The sequence below is a fragment of the Corythoichthys intestinalis genome, chromosome 9, assembly GCF_030265065.1.
Source record: "Corythoichthys intestinalis isolate RoL2023-P3 chromosome 9, ASM3026506v1, whole genome shotgun sequence".
NCBI lineage: Eukaryota > Metazoa > Chordata > Actinopteri > Syngnathiformes > Syngnathidae > Corythoichthys > Corythoichthys intestinalis.
Window position 1 is genome coordinate 5,472,294 of NC_080403.1, and position 23,532 is coordinate 5,495,825.

At 38.2% G+C, this 23,532-nt stretch overlaps 1 protein-coding gene across 4 annotated transcripts in view; it reads left to right on the plus strand.

The window, feature by feature from the left end:
• Nucleotides 1-23,532, plus strand: part of itga7 (integrin, alpha 7) — an 84,341-nt gene that overhangs the window by 24,261 nt on the left and 36,548 nt on the right. The window contains exons 2-7 of one of the 4 annotated variants that reach the window (XM_057846305.1): nucleotides 12,801-12,928; nucleotides 14,499-14,578; nucleotides 14,699-14,954; nucleotides 17,015-17,146; nucleotides 17,640-17,747; nucleotides 23,296-23,503. In XM_057846305.1, coding sequence (XP_057702288.1) covers nucleotides 12,801-12,928; nucleotides 14,499-14,578; nucleotides 14,699-14,954; nucleotides 17,015-17,146; nucleotides 17,640-17,747; nucleotides 23,296-23,503 — 912 coding nt within the window. The remainder of the gene's footprint in view (nucleotides 1-12,800; nucleotides 12,929-14,498; nucleotides 14,579-14,698; nucleotides 14,955-17,014; nucleotides 17,147-17,639; nucleotides 17,748-23,295; nucleotides 23,504-23,532) is intronic. The other 3 variants (XM_057846306.1, XM_057846307.1, XM_057846309.1) reach the window with 3 other exon arrangements.

The window sequence follows — 23,532 nt, forward strand, 5'->3', positions numbered from 1 at the left end:
ACTTTCCTTTGTGTGTTTGCGCATCCAGGTCAGAGTTAAATACAGAACATGCGTTGGCTCAACAAGGCATGTACAGCATTTAACACTGAAGACCTTTGAAGGCAAAAAATATTGCAAAACATGGATTGATTTGATTTTTGACCTTTTATCGAGTGGAATATGTCACTATTTGTTACTGCTAAAGAAAAATGAAAACAAAAAAATATCATTGTTAATTTCAGATAACCATTAATGGTCCACTTCGTAACATTAAAAGGAAGCGTTTCAAAACAGCAGATGTGTTTTGTTGGTAGAATTAAATCTTATTATAATATGATGGATGGGTAGCTATCCAGTTTCTGTCATACAGTGGGGCAAACAAGTATTTAGTCAACGACCAATTGTGCAAGATCTCCTACTTGAAAAGATTAGAGAGGCCTGTAATTGTCAACATGGGTAAACCTCAACCATGACAGAATGTGGAAAAAAAAACCCAGAAAATCACATTGTTTGATTTTTAAAGAATGTATTTGCAAATCATGGTGGAAAATAAGTATTTGGTCAATACCAAAAGTTCAGCTCAATACTTTGTTATGTACCCTTTGTTGGCAATAACGGAGGCCAAACGTTTTCTGTAACTCTTCACTCTTCACTTGGTGTAAAGAAATCAAGTGTGGAAGCAAATATTAGAAAATGTAAGACATACAAGACCACTGATAATCTCTCTTGATCTGGGGCTCTATGCAAGATCTCACCCCGTGGCGTCAAAATGATAACAAGAACAGTGAACAAAAATCCCAGAACCACGGGGGGGGGGGCTAGTGAATGACCTACAGAGAGCTGGGACCACAGTAACAAAGGCGTTACTATCAGTAACACAATGCGCCGCCAGGGACCCAAATCCTGCACTGCCAGACGTGTCCCCTTGCTGAAGCCAGTACACGTCCCGGCCCGTCTGCGGTTTGCTGGAGAGCATTTGGATGATCCAGAAAAGGACTGGGAGAATGTGTTATGGTCAGATGAAACCAAAATTGAACTTTTTGGTCGAAACACAGGTTCTTGTGTTTGGAGGAGAAAGAATACTCAAATGCATCCGAAGAACACCATACCCACTGTGAAGCATGGGGGTGGAAACATCGTGATTTGGAGCTGTTTTTCTGCAAAGGGACCAGGACGACTGATCTGTGCAAAGGAAAGAATGAATGGGGCCATGTATCGAGAGGTTTTGAGTAAAAATCTCCTTCCATCAGTTAGGGCATTGAAGATGAGACGTGGCTGGGTCTTTCAGCATGACAATGATCCCAAACACACAGCCAGGGCAACAAGGAAGTGGCTTCGTAAGAAGCATTTCAAGGTCCTGGAGTGGCCTAGCCAGTCTCCAGATCTCAAATTCATAGAATATCTGCGGAGGGAGTTGAAAGTCCGTGTTGCCCAATGACAGCCCCAAAACATCACTGCCCTAGAGGAGATCTGCATGGAGGAATGGGTCAAAATACCAGCAACAATGTGTACCAACAAAAGGGTACATACAAAGTATCGAGATGAACTTATGGTATTGATCAAATACTTATTTTCCACCCTGATTTGCAAATAAATTCTTTAAAAATCAAACAATGTGATTTTCTGGAGTTTTTTTTCCCACATTCTGTCTCTCATGGTTGAGGTTTACCCATGTTAACAATTACAGGCCTCTCTAATATTTTCAAGTGGGAGAACTTGCACAATTGGTGGTTGACTAAATACTTATTTGCCCCACTGTATATCCTCATCCCAAATGGGCTATTAGCAACAGAAGGAGTGTAGAGCCGAAACCATGGACTGGTTACAACTCAAAACAAAGCACATACACTGTATAAACAACTACTCACACTCAGATTCACACCAATGTGCAGAGGTGCTAAACATGGACACCTCACTGCCTCCCTCATTAGTATTGGACTCTGGAACAAATGTTTCCTATGGCCAGTTTCAAGTATGATCCTAAGCCATAATATACACGTGTCGACAGTAAAACAAACAAAAAAGGCCACACTATTTCAGGATAGTCCCCCCAAAAAATTTCTTTCCCATCATTCTGTCCATCAAAAACAACTGACAAATACTCGTGCATACAGTAGTGTTTATCAGTCTGTCACTGGCAGAAACCAGACACAACTCTCTGGGGTATAAATGGATGTCCATCCATCAGAGGAAACTGACTGAGACACGGTATATAATAACATATAATCTTTCTGTCTTTTAGAAAAAAAAAATCTCTGGAGTATTAACACATGTCTTTACAGCCTTTTAAAACTGAGAAATGACTAAATGTGTTACGTCCTTCCATTTAAATGAACTTTTTCTTATATACAGTCGTGGAATGACAAGTCTTCTTTTATTCCACTTTAATTTACCACTGGGAATTATACAGACACTGATCCATCGATCAAAAGTAAGTGACTGATATACTGAATAACTGGGCATCTGTCTGTCTATGCAGTCATCCTTCTATCCTTAAATCAAGTCTTTCAGAAAGAAACTCAGTGATAAATAACACAACTTACTGTTTGTCCGACATCTGTCTGTTCATCAGAAAAACACTCCCTTGATATATTGTATAACAGCAGTACATACCTGTTAGATGCAACTCACTATTATGATGGGTAGTCTGTGCAGCCAACTCTCAAGATGTAACTCACTAATACAATAATATCCATTGCACTATGTCTGAAGCAACACACTGGTATATTAATAAATGTGTGCCTGCCTCTTCATTGCAAGCAACACACTGATATAATATAATATAATATAATATAATATAATATAATATAATATAATATAATATAATATAATATAATATAATATAATATAATATAATATAATATAATATAATATAATATAATATAATATAATATAATATAATATAATTAGGGCTGGCAAAGCTATCGCGTTATCGGGCGGTAATTATTTTTTTAAATTAATCATGTTAAAATATTTACTGTATTTAACGCACAGGCCCCGCTCAAACAGATTAAAATGACAGCACAGTGTCATGTCCATTTGTTACTTGTGTTTTTTGGTTTGTTGCCCTCTGCTGGCGCTTGGGTGCGACTGATTTTATGGGTTTCAGCAGCATGAGCATTGTGTAATTATTGACATCAACAATGGTGAGCTACTAGTTTATTTTTTTGTTTGAAAATTTTATAAATTTTATGAAATCGAAAACATTAAGAGGGGTTTTAATATAAAATTTCTATAACTTGTACTAACATTTATCTTTTAAGAAGTACAAGTCTTTCTATCCATGGATCGTTTTAACAGAATGTTAATAATGTTAATGCCATCTTGTTGATTTATTGTTATAATAAACAAATACAGTACTTATGTACAGTATGTTGAATGTATACAGTGCCTTGCAAAAGTATTTGGCCCCCTTGAACCTTGCAACCTTTCGCCACATTTCAGGCTTCAAACATAAAGACATAAAATTTTAATTTTTTGTCAAGAATCAACAACAAGTGGGACACAATCGTGAAGTGGAACAAAATTTATTGGATAATTTAAACTTTTTTAACAAATAAAAAACTGAAAAGTGGGGCGTGCAATATTATTCGGCCCCCTTGCGTTAATACTTTGTAGCGCCACCTTTTGCTCCAATTATAGCTGCAAGTCGCTTAGGGTATGTTTCTATCAGTTTTGCACATCGGGAGACTGACATTCTTGCCCATTCTTCCTTGCAAAACAGCTCGAGCTCAGTGAGGTTGGATGGAGAGTGTTTGTGAACAGCAGTCTTCAGCTCTTTCCACAGATGCTCGATTGGATTCAGGTCTGGACTTTGACTTGGCCATTCTAACACCTGGATACGTTTATTTTTGAACCATTCCATTGTAGATCTGGCTTTATGTTTTGGATCATTGTCCTGTTGGAAGATATATCTCCGTCCCAGTCTCAGGTCTTGTGCAGATACCAACAGGTTTTCTTCCAGAATGTTCCTGTATTTGGCTGCATCCATCTTCCCGTCAATTTTAACCATCTTCCCTGTCCCTGCTGAAGAAAAGCAGGCCCAAACCATGATGCTGCCACCACCATGTTTGACAGTGGGGATGGTGTGTTCCGGGTGATGAGCTGTGTTGCTTTTACGCCAAACATATCATTTTGCATTGTGGCCAAAAAGTTCAATTTTGGTTTCATCTGACCAGAGCACCTTCTTCCACATGTTTGGTGTGTCTCCCAGGTGGCTTGTGGCAAACTTTAATTGAGACTTTTTATGGGTATCTTTGAGAAATGGCTTTCTTCTTGCCACTCTTCCATAAAGGCCAGATTTGTGCAGTGTACGACTGATTGTTGTCCTATGGACAGACTCTCCCACCTCAGCTGTAGATCTCTGCAGTTCATCCAGAGTGATCATGGGCCTCTTGGCTGCATCTCTGATCAGTTTTCTACTTGTTTGAGAAGAAAGTTTGGAAGGACGGCCGGGTCTTGGTAGATTTGCAGTGGTCTGATGCTCCTTCCATTTCAATATGATGGCTTGCACAGTGCTCCTTGAGATGTTTAAAGCTTGGGAAATCTTTTTGTATCCAAATCCGGCTTTAAACTTCTCCACAACAGTATCTCGGACCTGCCTGGTGTGTTCCTTGGTTTTCATAATGCTCTCTGCACTTTAAACAGAACCCTGAGACTATCACAGAGCAGGTGCATTTATACGGAAACTTGATTACACACATTTGGATTCTATTTATCATCATCGGTCATTTAGGACAACTTTGGATCATTCAGAGATCCTCACTGAACTTCTGGAGTGAGTTTGCTGCACTGAAAGTAAAGGGGCCGAATAAGATTGCACGCCCCACTTTTCAGTTTTTTATTTGTTGAAAAAGTTTAAATTATCCAATAAATGTTGTTCCACTTCACGATTGTGTCCCACTTGTTGTTGATTCTTGACAAAAAAATTAAATTTCATATCTTTATGTTTGAAGCCTGAAATGTGGTGAAAGGTTGCAAGATTCAAGGGGGCCGAATACTTTTGCAAGGCACTGTATATCCCTCTTGTGTCTTATATTTCCATTCCAACAATAATTTACAGGAAAATATGGCATATTTTATAGATGGTTTGAATTGCGATTAATTATGATTAATTACGATTAATTAATTTTTAAGCTGTAATTAACTCGATTAAAATTTTTAATCGTTTGACAGCCCTAAATATAATATAATATAATATAATATAATATAATATAATATAATATAATATAATATAATATAATATAATATAATATAATATAATATAATATAATAATAACACTATTACTTAAATAGATAATAACCAAATAACCCTCTCTGGGTTCTTCACAGAAACAAGCCAGGAAATAAATAACACTATTGAAAAAACAAAACAACAACAAAAATTGTTTTTTTTAAAGCTGTGATTAACTCCATTAAAATTGTAATCGTTTGACAGCTCTAAATATAATATAATATAATATAATATAATATAATATAATATAATATAATATAATATAATATAATATAATATAATATAATATAATATAATATAATATAATATAATATAATATAATTAGGGCTGTCAAAATTATCGCGTTAACGGGCGGTAATTAATTTTTTTACTTAATCACGTTAAAATATTTGACGCAATTAACGCACTAGCCCGGCTCAGACAGATTTAAATGTCAGTATAGTGAAAGGCCAACTTGTTAATTGTGTTTTATGGAGTTTTTCCGCCCTCTGCTGGCGCTTGGTTGCGACTGCTTTTATAGGCTTCAGCATCCATTACCATTGTGTAAGTAGTTATTGACATCAACAATGGCGGGCTACTAGTTTATTTTTTGATTGAAAATTTTACAAATTTTATTAAAACGAAAACATTAAGAGGGGTTTTAATATAAAATTTCTATAACTTGTACTAATATTCATCTTTAAGAACTACAAGTCTTTCTATCCATGGATCACTTTAACAGAATGTTAATAATGTTATTGCCATCTTGTTGATTTATTGTAAACAAATACAGTACTTATGTACCGTATGTTGAATGTATATATCCATCTTGTGTCTTATCTTTCCATTCCAACAATAATATACAGAAAAATATGGCATATTTTATAGATGGTTTGAATTGCGATTAATTGCGATTAATTACGATTAATTAATTTTTAAGCTGTAATTAACTCGATTAAAAATTTTAATCGTTTGACAGCCCTAATATATATCGATTTTGTGTCTTATCTTTCCATTCCAACAATAATTTACAGAAACATATGGCATATTTTATCGATGGTTTGAATTGCGATTACTTGCGATTAATTACGATTAATTAATTTTTAAGCTGTAATTAACTCGATTAAAATTTTTAATCGTTTGACAGCCCTAAATATAATATAATATAATATAATATAATATAATATAATATAATATAATATAATATAATATAATATAATATAATATAATAATAACACTATTACTTAAATAGATAATAACCAAATAACCCTCTCTGGGTTCTTCACAGAAACAAGCCAGGAAATAAATAACACTATTGAAAAAACAAAACAACAACAAAAATTGTTCAGGGGGCCACAACAAATGTGGAGGCCATAGTTTGGGGACCCCTGATGTAGAATATTGCCTACAGTTTGCATGTTTATCAGAAACAATTAACTCATACATATCTAGATGTATACCCTTCCGTATATAGTTTGAGCACCGGATTTCAGGAAATTGACATCTTTCATCATGCAAGCTTTCTAAAGAAAACTTGGAAATCACGATGATTAGAAGATTTGTGTGTACAAGTGCATGTGATATTGAAACACTGTAGTCTTTTGAATGCTGAGATGTGAGCCCCTGGATTGCATGGGGGAAGGGTGGGTTTGTGCAAGTGGATGGGGGAGGAGCGGGGTCACATGGTGGTGAGGTGACCGAGGGTTGGGGTCAATGAACAATGTGGGAATGAGAGAGTGCGACAAGTTGGTGTTGCGTTTATTCTGTTCAGCCAGAAGTACTGTGTGTACGTTCATTAAATTGTCCAAAGGAAAAAAAAATCACCTTCTTAAAGCTAATTGCCTTCAGGGCCAGTTATTGATCTATGATTGACAGCTTGTCGGTGGCAAATGATTTGCGATGGCTTGGTAATTATCAGTTTAACGCCAATTGAATTTGGGTGGCAGGTTTGATCAGTGCAGTCACAATAAAGACTCCCTGATTCTCCCCACGTTGTCTTATAGCTATATAGTAGATATGTAGTAGAATAGTAGATTTTTAAACCAGGATATGTGGCAAATGACTCACTTCTGGATTGAGAATAACCTAATTTGTGCATCATATACATCATGTAATAATGTTAAAGACAAAGTGCTACTGATCATCTTATTTACTGACACACTGCAGGTATTTGTAGCCCATTTGGTAGTTTCGAAACACCCCCAAAATGAATGCAAGGAAATAGTTGGCTACCCTACTCACCTCTGTCTGTCAGTGATCAGCAATCATCAGTGAAAAGTTGTGTGTGAACAGTAACCTTCAGGCAAAAACAGTGATAATTTTTTTTTCTATTAACAGGTTAATAAAAGTAGCATAAACAGTGTCACAAAGAGTTTTGCTCTGTACTGTGAACTGTTCATATATGGGGTTTTCAAAAAAAAAAAAAAAAAAACCTCTCACTCAGTTTCATAAATGATATTATGGTGTCATATGGCATTGTACATGAGAGTGCGGCCATGCCAAAAGTGTGCCTGTGTGAGTGTGTGCACTCGTTTGTGTAATTCTATTCAGTACACCTCTGGTGAACACACATAAACCCCACAAAACTTAGTAAGGCATGTCATGTTGTCATGTGGGTTTACTGAAAGATGAGCTGACAGTTGAAAATGACGATAAGACTTTGTGAGTCATGGTTGAACAATGAAGAGCAAAGGTGTGCAAAAGGCAGCAGACTAGGATTATGAGTCATCCAAACAATAGAAGCAGGCAAACAAATATCTGCTTCAAAAAAATGCCCATCTAAAACAAAGGTAACACTGTAACCTCATCTCTTGAATTGAAGAATCAACTGCTAAGCCCACTGAAACTCTGTTGCTAACTAAATCAGCAGAAAAAACAAACAAACTCACTAATGCCAGCATGGAAACAAAGTTCTGGTGAACTCCAACATAAAGCAGTCTTTTGAAATATCAGATTTAAATGAATTGTTAAAGTACTTTTAAATGAGGTTTTGTCATTTAACATGGAACAAAAGTCTGACTGAATGGTTAGTAACACTGGCTCTCCTAAACTGGAAACAAAAGCTGATCCTTGGGCTAACTATTTTTACTTCTCCCGTTTTAACTTTCCCTCGTTACTTTCCCTACTTCTTATCTTACCCCCTCTGTGTCTTCATGTCTCGCTTCCATGCATCCGCCATGGCTGACAGCATTAGCTGGAATGTAGCCCAACATTCAGTTTTTAAAATAGCCTACTAGCCGAAGAATCCACGCTCCTAATAAGGCAGAGGGTAGTGATAGTGACTCTGTCTCCCCCCAAAATATCAGCACCTACCTCAATGAGAATAAAGCCCTTTGCCAAAGCAAGTTTTCGCAATCAAGATAGAGCCCACACAGTTCTGTACTACGGTTAACATGATAATTTGAATCCATGTTGTATGTACTGTATGTATAATACAGTTTCTTGTGCTGTTTCCATTATCAGTTTTGACCAGTGTAAAGTATTATTATTGTTGTTAAGGATCTTAATCTTATTCTTGTTAAGGTTTTTAGTTAGTGGAATGGACCACACATCCTAAATAAAATCTAAATTGAATTGAATTCAATTCAATTAACTACTGCTTCGAATTAGTGACATTACATGGAGACTGGCTGACCCTACTGCCAATGTGGTCTGCTGCACCAAACAGCGGGCAAAACACATGAGAGGGGACGTCGCTCACTTTCAATACATTTTCTATTGAACTGGCGTGACGAGGCGAGAAACGGCAAACCTATTGTTGCGAAGTGACATGCGACATTCGTGCACGTTAAATTTCGTGCTTACGGATGAGCGACGCGATTTATGAAAATAGGAAATTGTTCTATTTCTGTCGCTGCCGCCTGGTACTACAACCAAATAGCAACGGATTTATTGATTGACAAATTACCTGCGAGGACACTGGCCAACATGGAAATTGACATCTACACGCCACACTTTGTCAACATTATTCTGTATAAATGGTTTCTTTCTACTATACTGTCAAGAGCCTGTTACTGTTTGTATCTATAATTGTTGTGTCAATTAAAAAAAAAAGCCTTTGTCAACATAAATTTTGAATTTGTTGTATTTGGAATACAAGATGTTCTGTTTCATTTTTTTGCCTCAACCCGCACAACTTTTCCGGTTTTATTTAAGCTCCGCAACGGTGACGGTTGCCATGATAAGGATTGAGATAACCGGCATGCTGATTTTAACTCACTGGCTACCACTGACGGCGATGGACGTCCTATCCAGGCAGTGCTGTCAATGGCAGCTATCCTGATGAATATTTATATGTATTGTAAAAACAATGCGAAAATGAGTCGAAATACAGCTTTTATTCTCACTGATGTCATTACTTATTGTTTGGACTTTGCTGTTTTCACAATGTGAAATCCATGACTGAATAGTTTTTCCCCGCTGGTCTGTACAAAAAAAAAAAAAAACATACAAAAAAACCCACTTTGTCATCATGGAGGAGCGTATCATTTTAGCAGTGTGTGGCCAGCACATACTTTATGAAAACACTCGGCATGATTTCGGGGACACAGATACAAAAAGCAACAGTATGTTGGCTTTAAAATGCCCTCCAAATTCATAACCAATCAGAGACGAGCAATGACGCACAGGTAGAGGGCGATGCGAGTCGCTGTCGCTTACTGCTGCAGTCGACTCGCCTTGTGTTTTTGCTACAAATTGGCTCAACGGCGATGACTTTCGCATTTAGCCATTGTCTTGCGTGTGTTTTGCCCCTAAGTCAGATGTATGCTGACCAATATCCTAATGAAGACCTGGTAACATCACAAACAATCAGTGTTTCTGTATAGAATGATTAGCATCTGGCCTGACCAATTTTTATATGAACACTCAGAGGTCCTAGACCAATGGTCAGCAACCTTTTCGACTGAAAGAGCCATTTGGACTGTTTTTTTTACAGACAAAAGACACAAAAAATATATTTTGAATGAAATAACACTTCATTTAATACTTTAGTTTCTTTTCTGCCAATAAACAATAAAGCACGGTGGTACCTCGACATACGATCACTTCGACACACGATCCTGTGACATCCGACATAAAATTTGACTCGCCATTTGTTTTCTACATCCGACGACATGCTCGAAATACGACAACGTGACAGCGCCGCAGACGGATGCATGGCGGATTTTTTTGTGAAAGAAATCAGTACAGGTTCCAAGAATATTAGTGCAGATGGTGAAAAAAGGAAAAAGGTGATGCTTACTATTGAAATGCAGGTGGAAATATTAGAAAAATATGAGCGTGGGGTGCACATCCGTGAACAGGCTCAACATTACCACCTCCATTTGTCAGTCTTCATAAGTTAAGGTGACAATTATTATTGTGGCAACGTAGCAAAAGAAATCGCCAGCTTTGTCAGGTTTTTATCATTTATTTCAGAACTTGTGCAGCACAACACGCCTACTATCTGCCGCAGTTGACGGCAACAACAAAATATTAAAAGAGAAAGTAAAATCTCAACCGCACCTTTCTCTCTCTGTGACGTCAGCCACGCGGTGCATTCAGGTAAAACACGCAAAACACGTCCGCCACATTCAAGGGTGTAGGTTTGGTCTCAATATTGGTAAGGACAATATAACAGTGTAACATGCATGTAAACTTTTTTGCTGGGGACGGTACATTAATAAGACCAAACAGATTGGGTGATCAAGGGTCAGGGCTTCATTTCGCACAAATATGAACCTAATCAATTGATAGGCTAAGTGATCAATTCAAAATAAATATGTATTGACTTATACTAACTTTCATGTGTATTGGTTCAGGTGATACACCATTTGATTAAAACTTTTGTTTGAAAAACTACTAAAAAGACATTTTGAAAATTTTATTATCAAATTTTAATAGCAATATTTGAACATAAATAATATTAACATACACAATAAATACAAACTTGTAAATAACCTCTTAACTATCCAACAATTAAAAAATTTAAACATTTGTTTTAAAACCACTCAATATTTGTTGAAATAAATCAAATTTAACTGAAAAAATGTCCTGATTCAGGGTACAACAAAAATTAATTTAAAAAATGGAGCCTTCCCTCAGGTAAAACTCTGCCGCTTTTTTTTCTCCTCAAGCACAGCCAAACTTTTAAAAGACTTTTAACCTCGATTATGATTAATGTATGATTATCTGGACAAATGTGCGCATAGGCTGCAAATATATATATATTTTTTAATAATGTAGAAAAGAAATGTAATTTAAATAAATGCAAGTTATCAACCAATCACGTGTGCATTTCAGGGGAAAAAAATGGACCGGCACATTCAACAAGGGAAAAGGGGTGTATGTAAGAATAAACATCATGAAATCAATTAATTTGATAATGGTAGGGTCAATCCTATCCTTACAACATCTCTGAAGACAATCTAAACGACCTATATAACTGAACTCATTATGTAATGCAAATACGGTTTCTTAAAAGTTGGTGGGGACAATTTGAGCATCCTGAAAAGTTGCTGGTGTTATGTCCCTACTGTCCCTATGCAAACCTACGCCCTTGGCCACATTAGAAGACGGAAGACATTTTCAGACGAAGCTCTGAATGTACAACACCGCTGTACTCTCTATACTCCTCTATGGCTCTGAAACATGGCCCTTTAACAAGACACTGACCACAACAATAAACGGCTTTGACAGCAGGGCTCTCAGAACCATCGAGAACATCAGGTGGCCCCAGCAAATCTTCCGCGAAATCCTGCGTGACCGGACAAATCAACCCAGAGCCTCCCGCCTGGCTGCACAGCACCACATGGCTCGGCCATGTTCTTCGTCTTCCTCCTGACCACCCGACAAGAGCCTTCCTGGAGTTTGACCCAAAGGCTGCAGGCTGGAGAAGACCACGAGGAAAACCTCGCACCCGATGGCTTGACACCATCGCGGACGACCTCCAACAACACGAAGTAACCCTGAACGATGCAAATCTGCGGGCACAAGACCGCCAGTACTGGAGGGGCCCAGCTCACCTGGTCAGCTCTACGCAACTGGACGGGAAACCAGCACCCATGCAAAAGTTGTGATGGTGATGATGACATTAGAACCCAATTCATTACATTATTAGCGGAATTATTATTATTAGTCCGGTTTGTATTAATAATTCATTTGTTTTGCTATGTGTAATTGCCATTTCTAATAGTACTAGCAGTATTTATCAAGGATTTAGTGTAGGTTTTCGAGCTGAGGAACGAATTAATGAAATTATAATGCATTTTTATGGGAAATCCCTGCTCGAAATACGTCCATTTTGACTGACAAACAAGGTCCTAGAACGAATTAACTTCGTACGTAGAGGTACCACTGTATTGTCTTTTTGTTAAATCAATGAACTCCTGCAGAGGAAAGAAAATTATACTTATTGCAACAAAATCATATGGGAACTCCTGACAGTGTTCGATTATAAAGGAAAGAGCCGCATATAGCTCGCAAGCTGGCCTCCGTCTTAGACCACTCAGCAGTGCTGCATCTAATTACTGACCTGTTGACTGACTAATGTTCAACTGAGAGGTTTTACATCTATGTTTAGGATTTATTGTATCATTAATAGTATCTCTTAAATTTGTGTTCCCCTCAGGATCTTGGTGGGGGCACCACAGGCTGCAGGCCAGGGTGTGTTACGTGGAAGTCGGCCAGGAGCCCTGTTCAAGTGCCCTATTACACCTGAAGAGTATGACTGTGAGAGGGTAGATATTGACGGGGAAGGTAAATTTTTATGAATAGTCCATTGTACACATGATTCCATTTTTTAACCTCTGGTACCATTAAACAGAATTCTAGTGACCTAAAAGCAGTGTTGTCACTACGAAGTTACTGAATAACGCGTTACTGTTATCTGATAACTTTCTTTCGGGAATGAGTAATTTAACGCCTTAATTTTTCCAAACCAGTAATCTGATTAAAGTTACTTGCCTTAGTGTCTGTGCGTTACTATTTCGTTGTTGCCTCATGATGTATGTAGAATGAAAAATATTGTAGTCATGTACAAAGAGCATTTTGAATAGAAAATGCAAGAAAAGTTCCCAGTAGTTCGTTTCCATGGCAACCGCTCACAGCTACTTCCTGTTTTGGTCTCGTGTCACACACGCTCAGTGTTTTGGGACTGAGAAAGGCGTGGGCCAGGCTGCTCGCGCGGGTGCACATTCGAGCCTTATATTGAGATGTGCGAGAGAATGTTGATCTGTGTACATCCATGAATGAATGTGAGCATTTCGCCGTCATTCTGGTTGGACCCCCCTTCATGCGCCATGTCGTAGCTTTGCCGTTGCAACAACTGGCAGTCATCGCTCCTGGTTGGTAACCATTGTTTACATCATATTCATGTTGCACATTTGTGCCGTGTGTGCTTAATCTTCGAGTTAGCGGGGTTTAATTAGTCGGTGGAGTTGATTTCAACAAATTCCCTGCAGTTTGTCAGTTATTTATTAGTTTCAGGCCACCAGGGCCTAAGCTAGCGTGAGTCAATGGTGGTTGAAATCAACTCCATTGACTAATTAAACCTCCGCTAACTTGAAGATTAAGCCTTATATGAAATATTCTGATCTTCCCCTTTAAATTCAATTATTGGAAAGTCATGCGATGACATTTTTCTGTTGTCATTCTTATGTTGAGGCGGCAAAGGGAGAACAATTGGTAAAAAGTAACCGATAAATTACTTTTAAAGTAACTTAGTTACTTTGATAATAAAGTAATCAGTAAAGTAACCAGATTACTTTTTGAGGCGTAATCAGTAATTAAAAATTACAATTTCAAGTAACCTGTGACAACACTGCCTAGAAGAAAAATTACTATCTAGGCTTCTCATTATAGTTCCAAAATTTGAAGAGATAACTTTGAATTTGTATCTCCGCCAGTAGATGAAAGTTATGGAAGATGGAGGTTATGTATTCGGTTCTGTATGTCAGTAATTTTTTCTGTATGTTTGGGTTCAAGATGACTCACAAATAAAGAAAAGGATTTTAATCAAATCTGCAGGTTAGGTTTCGAATGTCACGGTAGTCAGAAAATAATTTCGTGATAATTTATTGTGTTAACAGATTAGCCTATTATAGGGGTCAAGTGGAAGTCAAAATTAATGAATTATTTGACTGGATCAAACAAAAGAGTGTTGTTAACAATACTGCAAATATTGAATGTTAAATAAAAATAGACATATTACAAAGTAATACTATTCAATAAGGCTTCAAAAAAAGGGAAAAATAAGGCCGGGGCAACAGGACTGAAATCGTAGAGAGGTTTTTTTTTTCCAACATTGTTTTCTCTCTGTCTCTCTCAGTGAGTCTAAATAGAGAGAGCAAAGACAACCAATGGTTAGGAGTGACTGTCAAGAGCCAGGGCATTGGCGGGAAGGTGGTGGTAAGTCAAGGCCTTGTCAGTGTAACCCTGATTAAACAGCACTGTCTAATTCTGAACTAGCAGAATGGTTGGCTACTTCAAAACACTCCGCAATCACAACACTCCGCTATTCCTCCCCAGACATGCGCTCACCTGTACGAGCTCAGGCAGCGTGTACACCAACCCTCTGAGACGCGCGATCCCATTGGACGCTGCTATGTTTTGAGTGAGGATCTGACAGAGCGAGATGACCTGGATGGAGGCGAGTGGAAGTTCTGCGAGGGTCGGCCGCAGGGTCACGAGCAGTTTGGCTTCTGCCAGCAGGGTCTTTCTGTCAGTTTCACCCCAGACAACAACTACATATTGTTTGGGGCCCCTGGGACATACAACTGGAAAGGTATGATGGCCTATCTATAGAAACGTTGTAATTGAAGTGCCTAACCAGAATTGCTTTTTATAGGATGCAGATCTGCACAAATGAACAACAAGCAAGAGAATGCGTCAAATATTGGTTTCGTTATGTTACTTTAGACTCAAGAAAAAGCAAACAGATATGATCAAAATATTTGTCTGACGAGTTCATTATGATCCGTAGCGCTGTTCATACCATCAACTGTGATAAATAGTGTTAAATAAGTGATTAAAAAAAAAAAAAAAAAAAAAAAAAAAAAAGATCCATTATATAACCGTCTTTGATTGATTATATCGGGCCCTACAGTGGTATGAAAAAGTATCTGAACCTTTTGGAATTTCTCACATTTCTGCATAAAATCCCCATCAAATGTGATCTTTATCAAAATCGCACAGATGAAAGAACAGTGTCTGCTTTAACTAAAACCACCCAACAGTCATAGGTTTTCATATTTTAATGAGCATAGTATGCAAACAATGGCAGAAGGGCGAAAAATAAGTAAGTGAAACATCACATTTAAAATGTTGTGCCCCCCCCCCCCTTTTTGCAGCAATTACTTCAACCAGACACTTCCTATAGCTGCAGATCAGTCTGGCACATCAATCAGGACTAATCTTGGCCCATTCATCTCTACAAAACTGGTGCAGTTCAGATTCCTGGGATGTCTGGCATGAATCACTGTCTTTAGGTCATGCCACAGCATCTCAATGGGGTTCAAGTCTGGACTTTGACTTGGCCACTCCAGAATGTGTATTTTGTTCTTCTGAAACCATTCTGAAGTTGATTTACTTCTACTACTTCTACTGTTCAGCTAAACATCCTGATAAACTTTTGAATTCATTCTTCCATTAATGATTGCAAGTTGTCCAGGCCCTGAAGTAACAAAACAGCCGCAAATCCTGATGCTCCCTCCACCATGCTTCACGGTGGGGATGAGGTGTTGATGTTGGTGAGTTTTTCCATTTTTTACTCCACACATGACGTTGTGTGTTAGTCCCAAACAATTCTACTTTGCTTTCATCAGTCCACAAAATATTTTGCCAAAACTCCTGTGGAGTGTCCAAGTACCGTTTTGCAAACATTAAACAAGCAACAATGTTTTTTTTTTTACACAGCAGTGGCTTCCTCGGTGGAGTTCTCCCATGAAAACCATTCTGGACCATAGATTTATATACTGTATAGTTGATGTGTGCACAGAGATATTGGACTTTGCGAGTGATTTCTGTAATTTTTTTAGCAGACACTCTAGGGTTCTTTTTTACCGCTCTGAGTATTCTGTGCTGAACTCTTTGCATCATCTTTGGTGGACGGCCACTTCATGGGAGAGAAGCAGCAGTGCCAAACTCTCTCCATTTGTAGACAACCTATCTGACTGTCAATTGATCCAGACTTTTAGAAATGGTTTTGTATCCCTTCCCAGCTTTATAAAAATCAACAATCCTTGATCGAATGTCTTCAGACGTCTCTTTTGACCAAGCCATGATGCACGTCAGACAATGCATCTCATTAAGACAATTCTTACCAGGTGTCTGTTTTATAGTGGGCAGGGCAGCTTTAAACCACTCATTAGTGATCGGGCACACACCTGACTTAAATTGTTTGGTTTCAATTGGTTTCAATTGCTCTTTAGGTTTTCTTAGGCAGAGGGTTCACTTACTTATTTTTCCCCCTTCTGTAATTGTTTGCATGCTATCCTCATTAAAATATGAAAACCTATAAATGTTTGGGTGGATTCAGTTAAAGCAGACACTGTTTTTACATCTGTGTGATTTTGATAAAGATCACATTTGATGGAGATTTTATGCAGAAATGTGAGAAATTCCAATAGGTTCAGATACTTTTTCATACCACTGTATGTACAAAGAGCAGCTGTTCACAGAATGATAACTGTATTTCACTGCAGAAGTTTACATGTGAACGTATGCTATGTTTTGAGGTTATCCCATTTTCTAAAGTGCAGTAACCAAGATGGTGTGCACCAGTGTGTTGGGAGAAAGTAACTGTTTCCTAAGGCTGTGTTTTGGCCTCACCCATTTCCATTTCAGGTGAAATGCGTGTGCAGCTAATAAACCAGATGCTGCCCGACCTCGGTTTCTATGACGATGGACCCTACGAGGTGGCGGATCAGGAACAGCTTAATGCCCGGCTCATTCCTGTGCCCTACCACAGTTACCTGGGTAGGAGTCGCCCTCCCTGCTCACTGCTGGAGAGGAAGCGAGGATCCGGTGGAGGATGGCAACCAGTTCTCAGACTGTACCCCAGATATTTCCCACATATGGCCCCAGGCCACAATTTAGCTTCTATTAATTCCTGAAAGGTTATTTATGTCAAAACCCCCTCAAGATTGTCAAATTATTTTTGGCCGGGATTTGTATCAATTTAAATTGGGTTCCAAATGATCGATAAGGGCCATGAAACTTCAGGGTACATTCTGAACCCTGGGGCTGTCGCTCCACAAGAGAGCCAAGAGGTTTCCACAGGAAAAACTGCTGCCACCCACCCGCCAAAACAGCACCAATCAATCACAGCTTGTCTCACCCGCACCTTTCTTTCCTCTTTTCTTTTTCACTCTACCTCTCCACCACCCACCTTACCTCCCTCACATTTCACCACCCCTGCACCCTACCTGCACTCGTCCCTCTACCTTTCCTCTTCTGTTTTGGGCCATAGGGCTCTTGTTCATGGCTAGCCCAGTTGAAGACGCACTGCTGTACAAAACTCTGGAACCCTCCAGGAAGCCCACAGCCTTTGAGGATGTAGCCCATAATAGCTACTTAGGTTTGTAGGCGTGATGTGCTGTACTTTGAAGTGGATTGGTATTTTTTGACCTAGAAGTAGCGCTAAAATTCTTTTTTCTTCTTGGTTTTAATCCTTTTCTCTCTTTCTGGGCTTTGATCTGTGTTGGACTTTTGTCCTCATCACTGTTAAGAGACAACCACCCAAAACAGGGCAATTTAATCATCTATCCATTTTCTTTGCCTCTCTTGCGGTCAGCTGAAGTCAATACTAACTGAAATTTGACCAAATAAGCAGTGTACACCTTTGATTGGTTGCCGCTCGCTCAATCACCGGGCACACAACCGTTCACATTCACACCATCAGTGAATGGGATCGGAACCCATGCTGTCTTCACAGAAGTCATGCACAAAAAGTACCTTATCTGCTAGGTCAGGGGTGAGCAAAATATTCCACAAAGGTTGGCAGTGGGTGCAGGTTTCCGTTCCAATCCATCAAGAGGAAACCTTTTCACAAATCTGGTGTCTTGCAAGCCAAATCACTTGATCACAGTCAGGTACTTCTTGTTTCAGCAGAAACCTCATTGGTTAAACTGTCTCTGCTGGATCAGTTGAAACAAAGAACAGGAGCCACTACGGCCCTTGAGTATCGGTTTGCCCACCCTTGTGCTAGGTGATTGTCTCGAGCAACAGTGAGTTTGTCTCTTGTGTCTGTAGGAGTTTGTCTCTTGTCTCTGTGGATCTTTGTCGTCTGAAGTCGTCTGCATGTAGTTTCCGAAAAAGAAGCTTTTCCAGGGTGCTTCGTTGTTAGTTCTCTAAATGTCTAATATAATTAGCTTTTTTTTAGTATATATTTTTTTAGTGTGTACACTAACAAGGGCTGATGTAATGGGTGATATTCTTGAAGAGCATCACCTTCTTTTGAGGTATTTTTCTGCCTGTGTCCTTCTTATGCTTAATGACCCACCATTGACCTAACAGGACCTTCTTATAGTTAATGTTGGATTGCGGTGTTCTTGCGTCTCGTTGACTCCGTGGATCTCCCGTAAATCTCCTAGTTCACATACCTACAGGCCTCCTCACCCGCTCGCCCAGACCTTATTTAGCCGTCTCCTTGACAACACTAATTCCCATGTGACATTGTAGCTTTATTTTTTCACATGACCCCATATATACTAACAAGAAGATATGCCACACCTTCATGCCTGATGGAAAAAAAACATGCGCTCACAAAAATGCATTAGAACAACATTTTTGAAATGGTTTTAATCCTTACAATCATCTAAAACAATTATGGACAACAATTTATTGAACCAATAATGGCATGTTTTTCCAAACTATAGTAATATAGAAATATAACTTGCAAATACATGTGAAATTTCCTAAATGCTTCCAAAAAATCTTTTTAAAATGTTTTTATTTATTTTTATAATTAATGATAATAGTCATTAGTCCATATTTTCTTCATCCCAGACAATAGTTATTGGTTGTTTTAATTAGCTGACATGTTTCGGTGAACACTTCCGCCTTCATCAGAGAGTCCTGAGGGACAAAATGAACTCAGTACAACTAATAATAGTAATTATTAATTAATAAGACATTTTCATTCATCATAAATAATTCAAGTGGATCTAGTTTACCCTTAAAGTGTATTCAAGTGTATAAATATTATTGTTATTATTATTTTATTATCATGAAGCTGTTTCGAAGTGTTTCAATTTTATATAATCAATGAAATAATTTTAAAAAGAACTGAAATTATTTTAATTTATTAAACTGGGTGCACCTTTCAATATACAGTATAACTACCATAATTTTCGCACTATAAGGCGCACCTGACTATAAGTCGCCACCCACCAAATTTGGCACAAGAACGGCATTTGCTCATAGATAAGCCGCACTGGACTATAAGCCGCAGTTGTCCCCACTGTATTATGGGATATTTACACAAAAAGATATTAACCAGTAACACTTTATTTGACTGCGGCGTCATACGACTGTCATAAGACCAAATGAACAACCATAAAGCTTTGAACCATTTGGCTGCAAAGATTCATTGCTTCAATAAGCTTTATTTGGCCATCACTGCTCCCTTGGGGGAGACAGTCAACCTCCGCTGTCAACACTGTTATTGTCCAACATGCCTCCTAGCATGCATTGCAGCAGTACAGATGTAAATAACAATCAAAATTCATGTTCAGTGCTAATTATTTATTCAGTTACTGTTTCAATTGTTTCATTAATTGCTAGTTATGGTACTTGGTAACACTGTATTTGTCAGTGGCACCATAAGACTTTTTTTAGACAATCTTATGACATGACACTGTCATCATGACAGTGTAATAAGCATTAATAAATGCTAATAAAAGAGGTCATTTCGTGTTATCCGGCAAATTATCTCACGTTTGATGTAAACTATCCAAGCTGGACATAAATTGAGTTCGTGACCTAATTTGCTGGATGACACTTAATTACATAAGCATTCATTAATGCCTGTGATGACAGTGTTGACAGTGACAGTGTTATGATGTTGCTGTCAAATAAAGTGTTACCTATTAACTAGGGTTGTTCCGATCATGTTTTTTTGCTCCCGATCCGATCCAGATCGTTTTAGTTTGAGTATCTGCCGATCCCGATATTTCCCGATCCGATTGTTTCATTCCCGATAATTTTTCCCCATCATATATATTTTGGCAATGCATTAAGAAAAAAAAAATGAATAAAACTTGGACGAATATATACATTCAACATACAGTATATAAGTACTGTATTTGTTTATTATGACAATAAATCCTCAAGATGGCATTTACATTATTAACATTCTTTCTGTGAGAGGGATCCACTGATAGAAAGACTTGTGACTTTGTATATTGTGACTAAATATTGCCATCTAGTGTATTATTTGAGCTTTCAGTAAATGATACTGTGGCCATCCCAAATGCATGATGGGAAGTGGAACCATGACTGTGCGTCGTGCTACCAAATGATATATCTTCTCTGCGTTGGGAAATAACTTAAGGTGTTAAGACAAAAATCGATTGCCACCTTGCTTCCCCACATTGCTTCCCATGATATTTCTATTCATAGGGAGAGGGATTGCAAGGCTTCAGCCAATTTCAAAAAGGTTTCAAAGGCTGCCAAAATTTACTCTACTCATTTTGCGCTGCCTTTTATCTCTCAATATAGGTAAAATGGCGTCATTACAGATTGAGCGCGACAATGAGATAGAGGGTCGTGCATACATTAATTGCGTTAAATATTTTAACGTGACACATTTTTTAATAAATTAATTGCCGCCGTTATCGGGATATTTTTGATAACCCTACCTTAAGCCTAAAGACTCTGGATGAGTGTAACATATTATGTCTGTAACGTCAAACACAATTAGAAAACGATTTAATTAAAATAGGAACAATGATTGATATATATATATATATATATATATATATATATATATATATACTATTAACCCAAATAAATCAACGAATAAGTCGCACTGGACTATAAGGCGCAGGATTCCAAATGAGGGAAAAAAGTAGCAGTTTATAGTCCGAAAATTATAGTACATGTTTATATGACATAACGGTACGAATAATTACCCATGTTTGCTCATGGAGCAAATGGAAATAAAAAAATAAAGATAAAAAAACAAAAACCTGATTGAATTAATGGAAAAAATAAAAGGACAAGGAAGTGAATATTTAATTAGTGAAGGGATATAGATAGACAGATATATCCAGGTTCAGCAGATGGAGATTTAAGATTTAACACAATAGCATATTTTATCCCTGTCTACTCCCCTTTTTGTTTTATTACTATGTTAACCTTGTAACTGACGTGTCTTAAAAGCCACTGTGTGTGGCAAAAGTAACACTTTTGATGCCACTGTCAGGTTTTATTCTGCAAACATTCCACACCTGTTTTCCTAATGCTGTTCGCCGTTTGTTTCATTCTCGTCTCCTTTTTCTTCTTCTCTTTCCCTCCTTTTTAATTAAAAAAAAATTTTTTTAGGGATGCATGTTTAGTGGTTAGACACATCATTGCCCCTTTTTGTCGCTCACATCCAGAGCATGCTGTAGCAAATCCCTGTGCTTGCTTCTGTTTTGACTCTGTAATAATGTGTTTTTTTGCCAAACACACTTGTACTTGATACAGTAGACACACACATATATGCAAACACACTTAAGGTTGCACTTTTAATAAATGTATTCAAAGCCCATTTATAAACATAAACAGGTAGTCCCCGGGTTATGACGTATCCGACATATGTGATTTTGACTTTACAACGCTGGATTCTTGTCCGCCATTTTGTGTCCAGTCGTTTTTTTATTTTTATTTTTTCACTAATGTTGACTTTTGTTTTGTGATGCATGTTTTTATTTTGGAGAAGGAACATAAAACATGTAGTACTTCCACGTAGAGCACATGCGCACACACGGGGAAGAGCGCATTTGCCGCCACGAAGAAGTCGCGCAGCCGAGTAAGAGAGAGTGGAAAGATTACATCTGCAAGACTGCACACACATTTGTTGCTTGTGAAGCATCCACAGAGGCACCTCCTGTATATAACACCTTTTGTACTCTTTATTGTGCATTTTCAGTTGTGGTAAATAATACTTGAGGCGAGTTTATGTAATTGTTTTTAATGATGTGTGGATGCTAACTTACTGTATACATGCTAATTGTTTGTTTGGATTGTTATTGCTGTAGCACCAGCTAGTTAAAAACACAAATTTGAATTGCTGTTATTGAAAATTAAATAGATTTAATTTCATTTTTATCTTAGTTTCATTCTGCAAGTGTTGATGTCATGAGCAGCTGAATAAAGTCAGCAAACCCCACGGACATCTAGCATCGTAATTTAGGAGCTTAGATCGCTGTCTAGTTAGGACGTAGCTCCACCGTCTTGGCGAGGACAGTACCATGATGTTTTTGGATAGTTCATAACCCGTGGACTGCCTTTACATGTATTTGGAAGTACTTTATGTAGGTACCCCCCCCCCCCCCCCCCAAATATATAAATGTGTTATACTTATATCAATATGGAAATACATTTTAGGGGTTAAAATTATTGTAATTATATTATCATATTGTCAATATGCCACAGTACTGTAGACAACAAAATTTGGTCCAACCTGCTTTTACCAAGTCAAAACAAAGGCCATTAGTAGCTATAGATTTTTTTTTTTTTTTTTGGGGGGGGGGGGGGGGGCGTGGGGGGGTCTATCTAAATGTGCCATTATTATCCTATTAATATCGCACAATCCCCAGAGAGTGCTCGCCACAGTTTAGGAATCCTCCCAGCTCAAGGCTATAAATCCAATTAATGTCTAGTCAGTATGTTTACATGCCTTGACCAAAAGTAAGCGATGGAACCTCGTGAGACATGAGATAAAACTCAATAGATCACCCCCCGCATACCAGCAGACCGACAAGCACATTCTGGCCCCTGCAAAGAGTTGGACATAAAATCAATAGTCACTTTAGGCACACATTTCATTAGTAAGAAGAATATACAGTATTGAACAGCTCCTTGGCAATCAATAGCACTAAATCCTGAGCCTAACTACCGCCTTCTGCTGCCTCGACCAGGCTTCTCTGTCGACTCGGCGATGGGAATAATGAGCCTCGGGGAGCTGACCTTTGTGGCGGGTGCACCGAGGGCTAATCATACAGGGGCCGTAGTGCTTCTACGCAAGGACAAGGTTTACCGGCTGGTGCCTCAGCACATTTTCTGGGGAGAGGAGCTAGCATCTTCCTTTGGGTACTCAGTTGCTACCACCGATCTCAACAACGATGGGTGAGTCCTAAACAAAAAGCCTTGTGTGG